The sequence below is a fragment of the Canis aureus genome, chromosome 2 (assembly GCF_053574225.1).
Source record: "Canis aureus isolate CA01 chromosome 2, VMU_Caureus_v.1.0, whole genome shotgun sequence".
Taxonomy (NCBI): domain Eukaryota; kingdom Metazoa; phylum Chordata; class Mammalia; order Carnivora; family Canidae; genus Canis; species Canis aureus.
This window is the reverse complement of record NC_135612.1, coordinates 18,709,689-18,728,920: the sequence shown is the minus strand read 5'-3', so window position 1 is coordinate 18,728,920 and position 19,232 is coordinate 18,709,689. Positions and strand designations below refer to the sequence as shown.

General features: G+C 39.4%; 1 protein-coding gene across 1 annotated transcript in view; it reads left to right on the top strand.

The window, feature by feature from the left end:
- Positions 1 to 1,347: 1,347 nt before the first annotated feature.
- Positions 1,348 to 19,232, top strand: part of ADGRV1 (adhesion G protein-coupled receptor V1) — a 521,868-nt gene continuing 503,983 nt past the window's right edge. The window contains exon 1 of the mRNA XM_077865031.1: positions 1,348 to 1,493. Coding sequence (XP_077721157.1) covers positions 1,472 to 1,493 — 22 coding nt within the window. The 5' untranslated portion in view covers positions 1,348 to 1,471. The remainder of the gene's footprint in view (positions 1,494 to 19,232) is intronic.

Genomic DNA, 19,232 nt, shown 5'->3' with positions numbered 1-19,232 from the left:
TTTTCATTCATAAAATCAGCAGTGAGGGACGCTTGGGTGGCAAAGCGATTCAGCGTCTGCCTTTGGCCCAGGGAGTGATCCCCGAGTCCCGGGATCAAGTTCCACATCAGACTCCCTGCAAGGAGCCTGCTTCTCCCTCTGCCTGTGTCTCTGCCTCTCTCTCTGTCTCTCATGAATAAATAGATAAAATCTTAAAAAATAAAATAAAATCAGCAGTGACGTAGTGTTGGACCGCTAATTGCTAATCTTTAAGCTCCTCCCGGGTTTGCAACTTCTAAGAATGCTGCGTGTGCTTTAAAAAAAAAAATCTCTGATGTAGATAAGCATTTGCACTTTGCGGACCTCGGGGGTTTTACTTAGGCTAAGAGTGCCTATAGAGTTCAGAAATTCAGAGTTCCCGAAAAGTGATTTGATGGAGATTACTATAGAGGAAAAAGATTTTTTTTAAGCCCTGGAAATAATTGCCAACATCTTTTTTTTTTTTTCAAGATTTTATTTATTCATTCATGAGAGGCACAGAGAGAGAGAGGAAGAAACACAAGCAGAGGGAGAAGTAGGCTCCATGCAGGGAGCCCGACATGGGACTCGATCCCAGGTCTTCAGGATCACCGCCAAAGGCGGGCACTAAACCGCTGAGCCACCCAGGGATCCCCTAGTTGCCAACATCTATTGGGGTTTAACACGTGTCAGCTGTAGCACTGCAACTCTCAGTCTCATTCATCTTGTCCTTCTAACAACCGTAGGAGGGAGGAATTTACCTGTATGTTGACCCGAGTCTGCGCTCATAAGTACAAGTAAGGGTAGAGTCCTCATTTCTAATATTTCATCAATTTGTGCGCAAATTCTCATTTTGAACATCTCAATGGGGTGCGCCTGTCAAAGTTAAAATAAATGTCTGTAGCACAGGGACAAGAATCCGTAAATGGCCTTTCTCAGAACCCTGGGAATTGCTTCCAGGGGCGTACCCAGGGCGGAGCGCCCGCCAGCCGGGGGGCAGGGTGGGGTGCGTGCCGCGCTCGTGCCTAAGCGGACAAACTAGAAAGTTCGGCCAAAGAGCGCAGCAGCCCAGGGCGCGGGGCGCACCTCCGCAGCCGCGCGGGCCGGGCCCAGGCTCCGGGTCCCGCGCGCAGGCAGGTCGGCCTGGCGCCTCGCTGCCGGAACAGTCCATTAGCGGTGGCCTTTGCAGGGTGTTCCCGACGCCGGAGCGCAGACCTGGCTGCCCGCTGCGCAGACGGGGGCGCGCTGCCTTGGGCGGCCACCCCCGCTCCGCTGGTCAGGTGAGCGCAGCCCGGGGAGCCGCGAGTCCTATTGGAGCAGACGGAGGATGCAGGGGGGCGGGGGGGAGAATGGAGCCAGCGTCCTGACCCGACCGCCGGAGGCAGAGCCAGCAGCCCCGGCGAACCCTGGGGACGCGGGCGAGAGGCAGAACGGCGGCGTGCGAGGGGACCGGCGGGGACCGCGGCGCGCGCGGATGTCGGTGTCCCCAGGGCTAGGTAGGCCGTGGCCGCGGGTGCTGCTGCGAGCATCCCGGGCTCCGGGGAGGGTGGCGCGCCGCTCGCGCACCTGTTGCTGCGGGCGGAGGCGGAGGCGCGCCGCGGGCTGAGGCCGTGCGAGGGGCGGGGGGGCGTGCGGGGGCGCCCGCGTCCTGCCCGCATATTCTCTGCGCCCTCCCCGCGCCCTCTCCGCGTCCTGCCCACACTTTCTCCGCGCCCTCCCCGCGCCCTGCCCGCGTCCTGCCTCGTCCTCCCCGCGCCCTGCCCGCGCCCTGCCTCATCCTCCCCGCGTCCTCCCCGCGCCCTGCTGCGTCCTCCCTCGTCCTCTCCGCGTCCTCGTCGCGCCCTCCCCGCGTCCTCCCCGCGCCCTGCCCGCGTCCTCCCTCATCCTCCCCGCGTCCTCCCCGCGCCCTGCTGCGTCCTCCCTCGCCCTCTCCGCGTCCTCCCCGCGCCCTGCACGCGTCCTCTCTGCGCCCTGCGCGCGCCCTCCCCGCACCCTGCCGGTGTCCTCTCCACGTCCTCCCTGCATCCTCTCCGCGTCCTCCCCAGTCCTGCGGGCGTCCTCTCCGCGTCCTACCCGCGCCCTGCCCACGTCCTCCACATCCTCCCCGCGTCCTCCCCGGGTCCTGCCCGCCGCCCCTTCCGAAGCAGCCTCCGCTCCAGGAAGGCAACACGGGAGTGAGCGGAGGCGAAACTGGCCTTTCTTCTCTTCTCGGCTCGTTTGAAACCCCAGCCCGAGCTTTAATTTTAAAAAGTGTGCTTGGAAAATAACCGACCAAGAACAGCGCCCCATAGGTGATAACTAATAATGGGAACGTTGAAATGGACTTAGGGAGGCTTGGGTTCAAAAGTAACCACCGTGTAGAAGAATTTTCAGTAAAATGTTGGTTTCAGGGAGTTTGGAATTGGTCTGGAGCTGAAGAATAACATACTTTTTAAAAGAGCTTAGACATTCTTTAACGTCTTCAAGAATCTGAATTTTTTTTTATTAGAATAAAAACCAAGAAACTATGCTAGGACTCCTCTTAAGGTGCAGTATTAACGTACTCGTTATAACTTTTATTTTAGACTGACTTTTAACATTTCACAAAATCCACAACCTTTAAAAATGTGTGCAATGTGTTTATATGTAAGCTGTGGACTCTTAGAAAGTACTCATACCGACTCTTGAGAGTGCAAAGTAGCCATTAGGATAAAGCTAAAAAAATATACCGTAGGTAATATGGCATTATTTAAAAATTCTTTCTGAAGTTATTACTTTAAGCTACTAAAGTGCTTTTTCTCCTGTGTATCGTTTATCAAAACACTTAAGGTGGAACAAAAACAAGTAATTAAAAACAAGATGTTCTAGTTGAGATACAGGTGAACACCAACAATTTATTTTTGGGTGATTTGCTACAGGGAGTACCAAATACTCCCTGAACTGTGACATAATAAAATCTTTTAAATATATGCAATTAGATACAAGTCCTGGCTTGCAATTAACTTACAGTGACTTTGGACATTCCTCCATTCTTCTATGCCTGACTTTTCCTAATTTACAAAATAAAGGGATTGGACCAAGTGACCGAAAAGACTTATTTCAGGTAGAAATAGTAAGTCTCAAGATTATAACTTTTTAAAGGAAGTAGCCAACATGTATACACTAAAAATAAGTATGTCTAAATTCTTATCTCAAAGTTATTTCCATACTAAGTGACGGTAGCAGCCACCCCATACTGAATGCCTGTTATTTAATGAATTCCGAGAAGACCTCTATATAGGTTATTTAACACTTACCACGAGACATAGATTAGTATTATCCCAATTTACAGATAATGATACTGAGGCATGGAAAGTTTAAGCTCCTTGCAAAAGTTCCCTAGTTATTAAGAGCTGATCAAGGATCTTTCCTGAGGGCTCCAAGCATCTACAGTATACTGAATGTGATGATTAAAAGCTGAAATCACCCATAAACATCAACTAAGAACTCATCTTAGACTAAAATGTAAATCCATAATGAGTTGCAAATTAATTAGGGAACAACATTGAATCTTGATATCGGAAATAGAAATGGTGTATCAGTCAACGTTGATTATATTTTAATAACAGCAGTTAGTTCTATGCTGTGTACATGTCAAATATTGAATGCCAGTTGTATTCATTGTCAGAAAATGATAATGTGAGAAATGTTTGGACTATAAATACTTTTATGGTAATAAAAGTAATGGTTAGATATAATATGGTAAGGCAGAGGCTAGTGTTAAGCACAGTACTTCACATATCTTTCTACTGCTGGTGTCCTTGCCCATGCTCTACCCAAAGAAAAAGAGTGTTCACAACAGAATTAGCTGTGACTAGACCCTTTTGTTCATGTTCCCACGATGAATGATAATAGTGTACTACATTTATTGAATGCTCACTGTATATTAGAATTCTAGGCTCTTTAAAAAGAGTAACTGTATTTAATCATCAAATACTATTATCCTGATTTGCAGATGAAAAAACTGAGGCAGAAAGATCTATGACCAGGGAGGACGGACAAGGAAAATACATTTTGCCTTAGGTTACGTATATGATCCTTTAATGTTCAGAAAGTCATAGGCTGTGAATACACTGTTGCACTCCTTAAGCACTGGGAGGAAATTTGGAGTTAAACTAGACAACCCCTTTATTTCATATTTGGGGAAACTGAAACATAGAGGAGTTGAGAGACTTAAAGTCATACATTCTCTTTTTGCATTTATGACTTGAGTCACCTGGATATTCCCATAAACTAGTAAGTGAGAAGCATGATGACTGATTAACTTGGTTATTACATGCTTGATATTGACACTCAACCAAACACTGCCTCATGCTCTTAATATTTCTCCTGCTGTTACTGGAAATCTCAAGGTCTCCCAGTTAGGATACTAAATCTTTGAGGCCAGTGACTATATTATATATTTATCTAGTATCTCCAGAGTTTAGCAAAGTGGCTAATATATTGAATTTGTTACAGGCTTTGTTACCTATTTATGTTTGGTAAGTCATTATTTTATGCCCTAGGTCCAAAAATCTGCACAAAGCAGGCACTGGTGCAGTCATTACTTTCTTTCATGTAGATAATTTACAGATGCTTTTAAAGCATATTGAGGTCCTTAGATTTTTTTTTTTAATTTTTATTTATTTATGATAGTCACAGAGAGAGAAAGAGAGGCAGAGACATAGGCAGAGGGAGAAGCAGGCTCCATGCCCCGGGAGCCCAACGTGGGATTCGATCCCAGGTCTCCAGGATCGCGCCCTGGGCCAAAAGCAGGCGCTAAACCGCTGCACCACCCAGGGATCCCAATTGAGGTCCTTAGATCATGATTGCTTAATTTGATTATAAAATGTAGTGTGACCATGGTGAGAGAGATCTGGCTGGGCATTCCCCTGATTTTGTGGGAAAAGTCCAACAGCTTAGCATTGCATGCAGTTGAATATATATTTTTCTCTCTCTCTCTCTGACCTGGAAATAACTTTTTTTTCTGATTGTAAAGATAATATAAAATCATGTAGGAAATTCAAACAGTACAGGGGAAAGACCCCCCCCCCCACCCCCCCGGGAGTCCACTATCCAAAGATTTTGATGACCATCCAGCCAGAAAGATGTCTTTTTTTCCCCCCCATAACTCTTGCTGAATCAGGGTAAGAGCTGAATTATTTATTGGAACTGTTTCCGATTTAAAGTTCTACTTGGTATTCTTTGACTCCCAGGCAGCTCAAACGTTATACAAATGATGATCCTTGTTGCAAAGGGAAGATAATAAGACTCTATCTCCTACAGCATGATATAGTACAAAAAGTTGATTTCCCTATGCATGCATGCCCGTTTTTCTCCCTTCACAAGGCAGGAGTCAGGGGACAGGAGGCATCTTTGCATGTATGGAGAGTTCCCCAATGTGTCAGGATGTCAGGCCACACAAGAGGCCGCAGCACCCGAGCTCTGTTGCCCTGAAGGAGGTGTGGTAGAGGAGGAGAAGGGTGGAGCTGGGACACAGGAGGCTGTGGTAATACAAAGGCTGTGTTTTCGGATTCCACTGTGACACACTATACACTTTCAAATGTACCAGACCAAGTCCCTCCCCCAGCTGCTGGGCAGGTGGTCATGGGGCCCTTTCTGGTGCAGTGAGGCGTAAGGCTGGCTATACCTCAGAATGAGGGCAGGATGCTGATAGGGCATTTCTCATTCATTTATTCAGGATTCTGAAACCTCAAATGGACTCTTTTTCATATAAAGGGGGGAAATTGGCTGTTGGAATAATTCTCCATAGATGAGTTTTGAACTAATACAAAAATTATTAGGTATAAAGGGAGGCTGGGGTCTCTTTGAGATGGGCAATGATAACTCTTTCCGTGTGCATTTGAATATAATTACATTGAAAATATTAACGTTTTAAAGATCGTATTATTTGATTACTTTAATTCAGAAACTTATTTCTTACTCTTGCCCTTTTCCTAGGTACGTTTTCTTGATTTGTGCTATATATTTGAACATAGAATTCTTTCATGCCTTACTTTATTAGGGGCTTAACATGGCTTAAATCCAACCATCTGTTCGCATCTTGGCACTTCAGCGCATTGGAGGTGCTGGTAGGGGCTAAATAAATTTCCCACATTTTAAAGGTTAGGGAAAGAGCTACCTTTATGAATAGATTTCAAATGATTCTCAGCAAGACAATAGTGCAGAAGTGGAGTAAAAATGCATTTCATTCTCTGAAGCACAGGGTCCCCTGTCTGTCTTTAGTTTTGCTGAAAGGCAATTAGCATTTCAACTAGCCAATTTGGTTACATGCAATGAAGTACTTGGGTTTATAATTTGCTGCTCTCTGTCTGAGGCAGTTGAGCTCCAGCTCTTATGTAATCCTCTCCAAGTAGCCTTCTCTCCAGCATAGTTATTGTTGCTGGTCTTAAATAACTAATCAACAGAGAGTTTTCCTTGCCTTCGACTGTGGGGTGCCATAAGGCAAGGAAAATGAAATGCCAAGCTAATAAGGGGATGATTGTAATTATTAAATAGTCATTATTGAAATGTGGCACAGGTTGAAAGATGCAGAATAGCTTCAAATAGAATGGCTTCAAAATACAACTTCAAAAAAGGCATTGTGTGGCGTTCTTAATAGTTTATTTCTGCGTGTAGTAGGCAAAGTGAACAGAGGGTATATATGTTCTACAGGGAATTAAGTGAGATGACTCAAAATTAACAGAGAAGAAGCAGTTCTTAATTATTTATATTGACTTTGCACTCTTTCTACAAGAAAGAATTCTGTGGGGAATTTGTGTAAAAGAGAGAAAAAAATTTTAAGTGTTATAACAGGTGGGCAAGTGCTCTGAAGCACACTGGAAATTATTCAAGGGTTTGTATTTGTGCTAATCAAAGATAAGATTTTGTTAGCTTCTTTAGTTATGAATTCTGATAACTAGGTAATATTAATATACTTCTTGCACATACCATATTCTTCTTAAGGAACCACTCTATGTTTTGATAATCCTTTTGTTAGGATAATTGAAATAATATTATCCTTTAATCCACCATGGGGCAGTAATTCAATTTAGCTCATCTTTTTTATGCAACACTGTTTTTGCAAAGTTGTTCCTATGTAATTATTTGGAAATAAAATTATTTCTTATTTTTCAAAGAATGTTTCACTGAAAGAAGGCATGATCACGAGAAATGTTTTAGATATAAGCCTGGCAAGTGATCAATATAATTTAAGAACGTATATGAAAAAAATTGCATGACTTTTCTATTTCCAGCCTCTGATATAAAGACAAAGCCATATCTGCAGCTATAATTAGAGTCATTAGTATATTATGCAACTAAATTCAGTAGTGTTGATGAACAGGAATGAAATAAAGAAGGCTTACCTGTCCTCTGGCAGACTAGTCAGCTAGAGATGGAAAGTGTTATGGAAAAAGTGGGAATTGATCTGGACTTTGAAGAATGGTGGAGAAGAGGGAGTGGAGAGAGGTAGAGAGAAGAGCCCAAGGAGTAGCTTGGATCAGAGTGCAGAGGGAGGAGTGATCCAGGTATCTTGTCCCAGATACACATTAGATCAACTTGACTGCAGCTGTTGAAAGAAGAGAAAGAGATGGCTAGAAGTGCAGCATCAGTTGGATTTATTTATTTATTTATTTATTTATTTATTCATTCATTCATTCATTCATTCATTCATTCATGAGAGAGAGAGAGAGAGAGAGGCAGAGATACAGGCAGAGGGAGAAGCAGGCTCCATGCAGGGAGCCAGATGTGGGACTCAATCCTGGATCCTGGGATCAGGCCCTGAAGCAGAGGCAGATGCTCAACAGCTGAGCCACCCAGGAGTTGCCCCCACTTTAAAAGTGTGTAATTCGGTTGTATTTGATATATTTACAGAGTTGGACAACTGTTATCACCGTCTATTGCAGAACATTTTTATTACCTCAAAATGAAATTAGGTACTCCTTAGCTTTCCCTCCCCATCATCTCCCACCCCCAAGTCCCTGGCAACCAATCTGTGTGTCTGCAGATGTGCATGTTCTGGACATTTCATGTGACTGGAATCATACAGTCTGTGGCCTTTTGTGTCTGCCGCCTTTTACTCACCATGGTGTTTACAGAGTTATCATTCTGTAGCATATATCACTACTTCATTCTGTTTTTGTGGCTGAACAATATTTCTTTCTATGAATATATGACTATACTGCCTTTATCCATTCATCAATTGATAGACATTTGGGTTGTTTCTAATTTTTGACTATTATATTATGGACACTGATATATAAGTTTTTGTGTGAACATGTGTTTTCAGTTCTGTTGGTTATATATCTATGAGTGGAATTGCTGGGTCACTTGGGAAGGTGGATACAATAGCCAGGATGCAATCAGGAGAAACTTCTTCCTTTTCTTTTATACCTTCTTTTAAGCTCATGGTTACATTATGGGGCAGATGAATCAGGTATGGCTTGAAGGTTCATCACTTGGAACTTACGTTGCATAGACCTCTGTCAATTAACTAAGACATTTAAGACAAGATTAGATTGTGAGAAAACAAGAGTTTGCAGCCAATGATTTTTATTTTTTTTTTCCTTATTTATTTATTTATTTATTTAGGCCAATGACTTTTCCCTCACCACTGGCTATAGGTTGTCCTAAGAAGGAATTATGCTCCAGGCTGACATAGTAATTGATCTATGTTGGATATGCTAATGTCAGAAATATGATTGGATGTTATCTGATGCACACTGAACTCAATTCTCTGATGACTTCTGTGTTTTCTTTAGGGATTCATCTAAAGGATACTGGTTGAACTACCAAAATGAGAAAAAAATTATTTTTGCTTCTAAGTCAGATTACAGAAGGTTTAAAATGTTGTTTTGTTAATGAGGGCAATTCAATAAATCAGTTGATTGAGAATTGGGCTTTAAGTAAAAGACAAGTCCAGTTCACTTATGTATAGTGTATTAGATCTCGGTAATTCTGGTTTGTGTGTGTGTGTGTGTGCATTTATGCCTTTGTTTATCTGAAACCTTAACTAATTTCCTGAAAGAGTCTGGTATATTTTATAAAGTAAACAAATATGAACAAACAAATTTCAACAAATTTGTTTAATTTTGGTGGAGGCAAAATATTTTAAGGTTTTTTGAAAAAAACCTAAAAAATATATTTGCTTAGTATCTTGTGATTTGCAACATAGATCCATATGAATTAATTCATGTAATCTTAACCACATGCTTGTAAGTTATTAACTTTTACTTTATAGATAAAAAGAAGAATTATGGACAACCCAGGTGGCTCAGTGGTTTACGCCGCCTTCAGCCCAGGACATGATCCTGGAGGCCCGGGATCTAGTCCCATGTTGGGCTTCCTGCATGGAGCCTGCTTCTCCCTCTGCCTGTGTCTCTGCCTCTCTCTCTCTCTCTCTCTCTCTCTCACAATCTGTCTCTCATGAATAAATAAGTAAAATCTTAAAACAAATTATAGAAGTCAACAAAATTTATTAAAAACAGGAACAAGCTCAGGTCTTCGATTTAATGACCAAAAGTTGTCCACTCATTAATAATCATAGTAATATCATAATCTATTATTTTTTGATGGCTCACAAAAATATTAATTGTTAATTTTAAAATGAATTGACTTATCTTAAATTTCCTGATATAAATAGATCTGTTTCATCAATTAGCATTACATTGGAAAACTTACTATAATAAAAATATTTCCAAACTTCAATCAGGACTTCACTTCTTTTGAACATTTGTTACCAAAATTATAAATAATTAGAGATAATCTTAGAATATCATTACAACCAATTTGATCCTGAGTGGCAGTTTTACATAATAATTTAAGTACCTTTCTTGGAGAAAGTCAGCAAGCTCAGGAAATTGTTCTTGTTTTTAGGTGATTAGAATGCCCTAACTTTTGTAAGTCAGTACTATATGTACTACTTGAGACCTCGAAATAATATAATTAAAGAATTTCCAGAAGCTGTTTTAGCTTAGAGGATTTTATTTCATCTTCTTTAACTTCTCACTAATATTCATGAGTGCTGTGATATTGGGGGTTGGCCATTCATTCATTCATTCAGTGTTTACTGAAGCACTCTAAACCACGCTTAGTTGATGATTTCTACTTTTACATTTTATCGTAGCTACTGACCTCAAAATTCAGATTTTATAGTGATTTTTAAATCCCAACCATTTCATTGGCACCATGTTTCTAAATCTTATAAATCTTCTTAACCCTACTCTTCTAGGCAGCTAACACCTTTTCCCTCCCTCCCCAGCTCATTTCGACACAGGAGATGAATTTAAGCATGGAGAGAGTTAGGGCTGCATATTTGCCTTTTTTCATTGCTTCTACTCTTATTAAAGTATCATGTCAGCCACAAATAAAATCTATGCTGAGAACTAATTACTTTGCAAAATGGAAAATCACTGTGAGTGTGAAATTCTACATAATATGACCATTCTTATTACATCATTAAGCATTGAGTATAAGGCTGATGTCTTTAGTACACCATGTAGTGAGTAGGCTGCCAATAAGAGGCTGGGTTTGATTATAGAAGAAAATGTGCATTTTTCACTTAATGACTTTTTATATGATAGGATGTTTAGATATAGTGACTTTTAAAATTGTCTTTCCTACAAGATCTTTCCTAGCAAGATTCCTTTGTTAATAGAGAATATTAATCTAGTATTTAGTTAAGAGCATGGGATCTGGACCTTGAGTGCTTAGATTTGTATCCTGGCTTTGGATTTTTGAGGTCTAATCTTAACAAATGTATGTATGTATGTATTTATTTATTTGAGATTTATTTATTTATTCATGAGAGACACAGAGAGAGGCAGAGACAGAGGCAGAGGGAGAAGCAGGAATGCAGGGAACCCGATGTGGGACTGGATCCTGGATTCCATGAGCCAAAGGCAGACACTGAGCCACCTAGGTGTCCCTTAACAAATATGTTTAATCTGTATGTCAGGCTCCTCATCAGAAAATGAGCATATTAATAGTAACTATCTTATATTTTAAATGGTTGCTATGAGGATCAAAGAAGTTTTTTTTTATTGGAGTTTGATTTGTCAACATATAGCATAACACCCAGTGCTCATCCCCTCCAGTGCGCCCCTCAAGGCCCGTCACCCATTCACCTCATCCCCCCTGCCCGCCTCCCCTTCCACTACCCCTTGTTCGTTTCCCAGAGTTAGGTGTCTCTCATGTTCCATCACCCTCTCTGATATTTCCCACTCATTTTCTCTCCTTTCCCCTTTAATCCCTTTCACTATTTTTTATATTCCTTGAATGAGTGAAACCATAGAATGTCCTTCTCTGATCGGCTTACTTTACTCAGCGTAATACCCTCCAGTTCCATCCACATTGAAGCAAATGGTGGGTATTTGTCGTTTCTAGTGGCTGAGTAATATTCCATTGTATACATAGACCACATCTTCTTTATCCATTCATCTGTCGATGGACACTGAGGCTCCTTCCACAGTTTGGCTATTGTGGACATTGCTGCTATGAACTTTGGGGTGCAGGTGTCCTGCTGTGTCACTGCATCTGTATCTTTGGGGTAAATCTCCAGCAGTGCAATTGCTGGATGGTAGGGTAGCTCTATTTTTAATTCTTTGAGGAACTTCCACACAGTTTTCCAGAGTGGCTGCACCAGTTCACATTCCCACCAACAGTGCAAGAGGGTTCCCCTGTCTCCACAGAGGATCAAAGAAGTTAACACATGTAGAGGAATTAGAATAGCCTAGCTTTTAGCTATTAGCTAATATTGTCACACATGAAACCCAAATTTTTGATGATTAGAGTATATGAAGGATAACCTAACCTCTTCCTTTGCTCCTTATGCCTCCTCTAGATTCCTGAAGAGGATTTAAATTTACCTTAAAGCTACTAGAGCTCAAGCGTCAGCTCCTAACATTTCTTTTCTTACTTTTATTTTGGATAAAATAAAAACTGATCATCTGTCACACAAACCCCACTAACATGCTAATTTTATGATATAAATTCTTTTGGATCCTTAGCACATTAATCTCGTAGTCTTTTTATTTTTTAAAGATTTATTTATTTGTTCATGAGAGAGAGAGAGAGGCAGAGACACAGGCAAAGGGAGAAGCAGGCTCCATGCTTGGAGCCTGACGCAGGACTTGATCCCGGGTCTCCAGGATCACGCCCTGGGCTGAAGGCAGGTGCTAAACCGCTGAGCCACCCAGGGATCCCCGTCTTTTTATTTTCTAATATAGGTACTTCCTTAGAGAAGTCTCCCTAAACTCTTTGATCAGGTTTTACATCTTCAGTTTTTGATGCTGAATAATTGCTGCTTTGATGATAATGATGATGATAATAATAATAATTATTATTGTTGCTTTAACTCATGATCCTTTCTAAAGCCTTTTATTTTTTTAAAAAAGATTTTATTTATTTATTAGAGAAACAGGGAGAGAGGGAGTAGGGGGTAAGGGAGAGAGGCAAGCAGACTCCCTGCCGAGGGCGGGGCGACAGGCAGCTTGGTTTCAGGATCCTGAAATCATGACCTGAGCTGAAGCCAAGAGTTGGGTATTTAACTGACTGAGCCACCCAGAGCCCCTCTTTCTAAGGCCTTTTAAAAAGTTTCCAAATGATGCTGCTTTATTTTTATCTTTTTTTAAAATATTGTTATTTTTTTAAGATTTTATTTACTTATTCATAGAGACACAGAGAGAGAGAGGCAGAGATACAGGCAGAGGGAGAAGCAGGCTCCATGCAGGGAGACCGACATGGGACCCGATCCCGGGTCTCCAGGATCACGCCCTGGGCTGCAGGCGGCGCTATAAACCGCTGTGCCACCAGGGCTGCCCTATTTTTGTCTTTTGATATTGTTAATTTATAAATGAATTTTATTGTATTCAGAACGCAAGCACTAGATGCTATCCAGTTTTTGGAATTTGTTGTCAATTTTTATTAACCTTTCCTCTGTGCTCAAAATAGCATTGTATTCTTTGGTTATTGGGGTATATTCTGTATGCCCATCAGATGAAGTTTAATATAACTGTGGGGTTCATGCCCTCCATATTCTTCCTAATTTTTATGTACTTGACATATTAAGTACAGAAAAAAGGGAGAGAGAATACTAAAGTCCCTCACTTCTCTTTGGTGTTCTAGCAGTTTTTTAAAAATATATTTTGAAGCTCTGTTTTAGCTTGTCTCCTAAGTTGACATTTTTTTTATTGTATACTGTCTTTGTATGCTTTTTGCCTTGAGTCTATTTTGTCTGTAACAGACGTCAATAGCATTTCAGTGACATTTGCATGTTATCTCATGAACTTCAGGAAGAAGGAAATGATCCCAGGAAGGTGTAAGATACAAGGAATGTTGACTGAAGTCGAGAATGAACATTTGGAGAAACAAAGAATACTCATGATTACATTTTATAATTCTAATGTTACATGTTGAGAGTTAAGTAAAATAAGATAGAGCTTATATTGTAAAATTAGCATGTTAGTGGGGTTTGTGTGACAGATGATCAGTTTTGAATATTGTAAGATCCTTTTATTGTTTAGTAGTAAGGTGAAGATATTTATCCTTTTATTGTTCAGTAGTAAAGTGAAGATATTTAACTCTAAACGTTTAAAGGTGTATAAGGCAAAAATGAAATCTCTCAGAGAACAAGCACATCAGTCCCAAGCACAGTGAAGGGAAGCAAGAGCAGAAAAAACTGCATAAGAGCAGGGCAAAAAGCACAAATAGAATGGCAGAGAAGGATCTAAATGGAAGACTAATTATAATACGTGACTATAAATTAAACTCAGTAAGAGCACAGAGACTATCAGAGAGGGCCAAAAATAATAGAAATCAATTACATGTTTATAAGGGACACATGTTAGACAAAAGGATACAGAAAGATTGAAAGCAAGAGGCTGCAAAGAGACATAACAGGCTCTAACAATTTTTGTGTTTAATTTTGTACACTCTTACTTGAAGAGTAGCCCCAAATTGTATATGCTTCAGTCATAGCTAACCACCCTAAAACTTAAAATCTAAAGTAATTACTTTGCTCATAAATCTACAACTTGTGAGGGTTTTGTGAGCACAGGTATCCTTTGTCTTTTTGATTACAGCCCTTCCAATAGGAATAAAGTGATATTTGATTGTGGTTTTGATTTGCATTTTTCTAATGACTGATTAATCATGTTGAGCACTTTTTTATGTACCTGTTAGCCATTTGTATGCCTTTTTCTAGAAATGTCTATTCATTTCCTCTGCCAATTTTTAAGTCCGATTGTTTTTTGGTTTTGAGTGCCTCAGTTCTTTATATATTTTGGATTTTAACTCCTTATCAGTATAGTATTTGCAAATGGTTTTATTCTGCTGCCTACCTTTTCATTTTGTTGGCAGTTTCCTTCATGTTACAAAACTTTTTTAGTTTGATATAGTTTTACTTGCTTGTTTTTGCTTCTGTTGCTTTTGCGTTTGGTGTTAAATTCAAAAAATAATTGCCAAGACTGATGTCAACAATCCTACCCCCTCTATAAATTCTTCTAGGAGTTTTATGGTTTAGGTCTTATATTCAAATCCTTAATTCATTTTGAATTGATTTTTTAAATCTGATTGTTCCATCCACTAAATGATGACTTTAAAATTATTTTACTAGAAGTCACAAACATGTGCTTTGTTAACTCTGTCATTCTTTCCACATTAGCTGGAATTATTTAAGGAAGAACTTTTCCTTAGTGGCTAGGCTATTTGGTTATTCTGAAAGGGAGTTTACCCAGGATAGATAAGATAAATATTTAATTCTTACCTTTTAAATGTTAATTTCAGAGTAAGCCATTGATGCTCCAGTTACTTTTAGTGGTGACCAGTGAAATTTATTTTTGTGTTTATTTTAGTATCCTTATAAACATAGGGATTTATATATTCAACGTGTTTCAAAGAATTGCAATCATTACCTTTTAGATGCACAGAAATTTTAATCTTTGGCTAATAGGAGCCCTTTCATGTTCCTTTGTCCCATTGATGTAACCTCATTAATCTTTAATAACTTCTTTGGTGGTATAAGATGACAGGTTCATTTTGCATATTTTCCTCCCCAGATACCAGTTAATCCTATAAGAAACTGGTTTTTCTGGCAAGTGGTATTTAGAGACAAAAATCTGAGCACTAGTGATGCTTATTGTTACTGAGTTGTCATTACTTCTAAGCCTTTTTTATTTATTTATTTTTTTTTATTTTTTTAAAATTTTTATTTATTTATGATAGTCACAGAGAGAGAGAGAGAGGCAGAGACACAGGCAGAGGGAGAAGCAGGCTCCATGCACCAGGAGCCCGATGTGGGACTCGATCCTGGGTCTTCTGGATCGCGCCCTGGGCCAAAGGCAGGCGCCAAACCGCTGCGCCACCCAGGGATCCCCTCTAAGCCTTTTTTAAAAGATAAAGTCAGAAATAAGTATTTTACAAAGAAAAAAAGTCATAAGATGGTACTGGTGTTTCCAGTTTAAGTTTAACCTTCTATGTACTTTACATAATTTCTTTGGTTTTATTGTCATTTCTCTTTTGTCATATGTAATTACTTCTTATTTGCCCTATCGTATAAACATATATAGTTTTAAAAATATATATTCTACAGCATATAAAATGTGGTTCCAAAATGTATATTCTACAATATAAAAATATAATTTAAACACAGTAATACTGATATTGCCACTGATAAAAAGAATACTGAATGAAGTATGTAAGCTTTCTTTGCAGCTATGTTTGTCATTAGAATTTATTCTATGGTCAGTCAAAATACTATGTTCTGAAGTCACTGGAAGTAATTATTTTGTCTGTGTGATTATATCATCACTTGATATACAGTTGCTTTATTTCAGTTTGTCTATATGCAGTTATTTTTGCAAAGAAACATTGGCAACATAAATCAAGGGCTAGTAAAAGTGGTTATCTATAGGGAGAGGAAAAGAAGAGGTGGATGGAAGTGAGAATTCTCTAAATATATCTTGTTTCATATATAGATATCCTTTTTTTAAAGCCAGTTGATTAGCCTAAATTTTATGATTGAAGGAAGGGACAGTTACTGTGATAAAAGTGAGGACACAGTGGGTGGTATAACTTCAAAGTATTTTGTGTCCTGGACACATTCATCAAAGGCAAAATAATGAAAGAAGCAAGTCTGGGGGAGTCATTGCATTATTAGAAAAAGACTTCCTTATTTCAATTTATGACAGCAGAGCTCCTAAGGCAAAAACTCAGGAGATGAAAGATACCGTAGTGATGCACAATGAATTCTATTAAAGGGTTCCTTTTCACTTGTGAATTTTCTTCAAAGGTAAGTTTTAGGTATAGAGAATTTCTTAGAAGAATGTGAAAAACGTGTGTGTGGGAGGGAGGACGGTTCTCTCTTCAAGGAATGCATTGCAGCTGAAGGAAGAAATTGAGGAATGGAAGATAAGGAGGAAAACATCTTAGGAAAAGTAAAAGATGATGAGAGATTTGTCTATATTCTTGATTAATATTTCTGCCTTTTTCATTTTGTAAAAACAATTGGGTAATAAACACATCTGTTTTGATAATGGATTGAAAATATATTCATGTAACTCTAAGAGTGTAATTGTTAGGTTTTAATTGAGCTCCAGGAGTTTATATCCATAATTCACGTATTCTTCATTAGTTTAAATAATTAAATAAAAATTAAAGTGACATTTGATTTGGGAAAATAGTATATATTAAAATGGCAGGATCAAGAACAGAAATGTTCAAGTTATTTATTTGCTGCATCAATAAGCCACTTCAACATTTAATGGCTGAAATTAATTTGTGACGATCTCTCATAGCTCTGGGGTTTAAAGGGCTTCCCTGGACTCTTCTTGCTTGGGGTCCACCATAAAACTGTGGCCAGAGAGTCACTGAGGATGAAATCATCTAACACTTAGTCACTTCCATGTCTAGGTTGTGATGTCATGTCTGGACAACTTTCAGTTGTCCCTCTTTCCATGCAGGTTCTCCATGTAGCTAGCTTGGAATTCCATAAAACATGGTGGTCTCAAAGTAGTCAAATGTCCTACATCGTGGTTGGCTTCTTTTGGGGTAAGCACAGGCAGTGTTTATAATTTTCTATAATACATATTCTTTTTTTTTTTTTTTTTTTAAGTCTTAATGATTTGGAATAAAACTAGGCTTGGTGCAGAGGAGGATGCAAAGATAGACAAAGTATAACATTCCTTCTTAAGTAGGCCAAAGTGTACTGGATGATGGATGCAGCTGTAAGCCAAAATATAATATTATAAGCCATTTATAAAAGAACTGAACTACAGGGATGCAGAGTTAGAGAATAGAGGAAGAGGGTGGGTTGGGAGGTGTAGCATTTTGTTTTTTTTTTTTTTTTTTTTTTTTTGGTTTGAGACATGTTTGAGGGACTGGTAGGACATCTGTATGGACATACCTAGCAGTTAGTTGAAAGTGTCTTGAGGTCAACATGTAGGATTGGGGTTTTATTTAATGAAGATTATTGCCTACTATAGTCAAAATAGTTTGCTAGATATTGTGGGGGTAGCTACATGGGAGTATCTAGGTAGTTGACAATATGAGTCTAGTTCTGTAGGATGTAAATAGGTATTGAGGGGAAAATTGTTCTGTCGTTATTATAGATTTGAAAAATGATGGATTAAATAAAGTCAAATCTATATTTAGGCCTTCTTGGTGTTAGTTTAATTACTTAATGAAGTAATTTGAACATTTAATAAATGTTTAATAAACTATACTGTGTATAGTATCCATACAAATTTATTTCCTAAAGATAGTTCACAACAGAATTCTTTAGTTTGGCCAAAATTTGGGCCTAGCATCCATAGAACATGCTTTGGGGAACACACTTCTAAGAACTGTGAAAGTTTAAAAGTTGGAATTTAAAGTCTTTTATAGGAAAAGCTGAGATGTCTCAGAGGAAAACTTTAAATTTGGTATTGAAGGGATGGATAGAGTTGAGATGAAAGCAAGGCTGAGGATGGGGGATTGTTTGTAAGTAAGAGGACTGTATTTGGGAGACAGGGAGGATTGGAGAGAGGGAGGGGGAGAGAAGAGAAGAGAAAGAGACTAATAGGAGTAACGTCTTAAACATGAAAGAATGGAGTCAGAAGCATGGATGGTGCATTATTCTTAGAGGAGTATGGGTGTTGCATTTTTGGAGATACTGGAGGTGGAGGAATAAAGAATTCTGAGGGAAGGGAGATTGTGAAAAATAAACATTCAGATAGGCAGTTAATATTGATGGGAACTCTGATATATCAGTGAAAGCAAAGAAGAATAAACATTAATTTCTAATGTATAAAGATGTAGAATTCATTTTCCATAACTGTTCACATATCACTGTGGCGGGTACAATTGGGAGGTAAAAACTGATCTAGAAATTTGCCTTTTCTTTACCTAGGAAAAGCCTTATTCAAGACAAATTCTAATTTAATATCTTGATTTTCCTCATATTTGCTGCTGCATGTCTAGGTCTTAGACAATACCTGGCGTATTGTAGAGACTGGCTATTCTTCAGATGTTGCCAAATGAATGAATGTTAGATACAGCCACAGCTAAGACCATCACTAGGGTCCACATTCCTTTAAGCTCTTTAAAAGTTGTGTCCATGAACAGAAAGACTAAGCTCTTGAAGGACTTGGCACTAAACTATAGTTAAAGCGAACTTGTGAGGAACATTGTGGACTGAAGATAGCACTAAAGAAGTCGTAGAGGCAGTTGTGTGGTCATTCTCTGAAAGATAGTGCTGACCTATGCCAGGAGCTGGGCCAATGTGGCATGAGGGACACAGACTGAAACAGCAAGCCTAGGCAGATGGAGGAGGACCAGGTTCAGACAGGGCAGTGGGTTCTGAGGCGCAGTGGCAGCTGGATCACTGTAGACTGGGAGACTCCATACATCCTTTAGGAATGCATATGCCACTGGAATTCTTGGAGCCTGCAAATAGGGGGCCTCCAAGAGGTAAAGCTGGATTTCCTTGCAGCATAACTCATGGTGTTTGGAGTAGGATATAATTTAATTTGGAGAAATAATGTCATGGTGACATATTTGTCACTAGCCCAGGGCTAGTTCATACTTGTTACATATTGGTGATTCCAAGGATTTAATATTTTTCATTACATCACAGCCATAAGAAAATTTAAATCAAATTTAACCCTGTCATTCCCCAGCATAGTAGTGAAACAGAGTTTGGGCTACATTTGAAACAACAGAAATAAGCACCTAAAAGAATGGAAATTTAAGGTAAGACATTA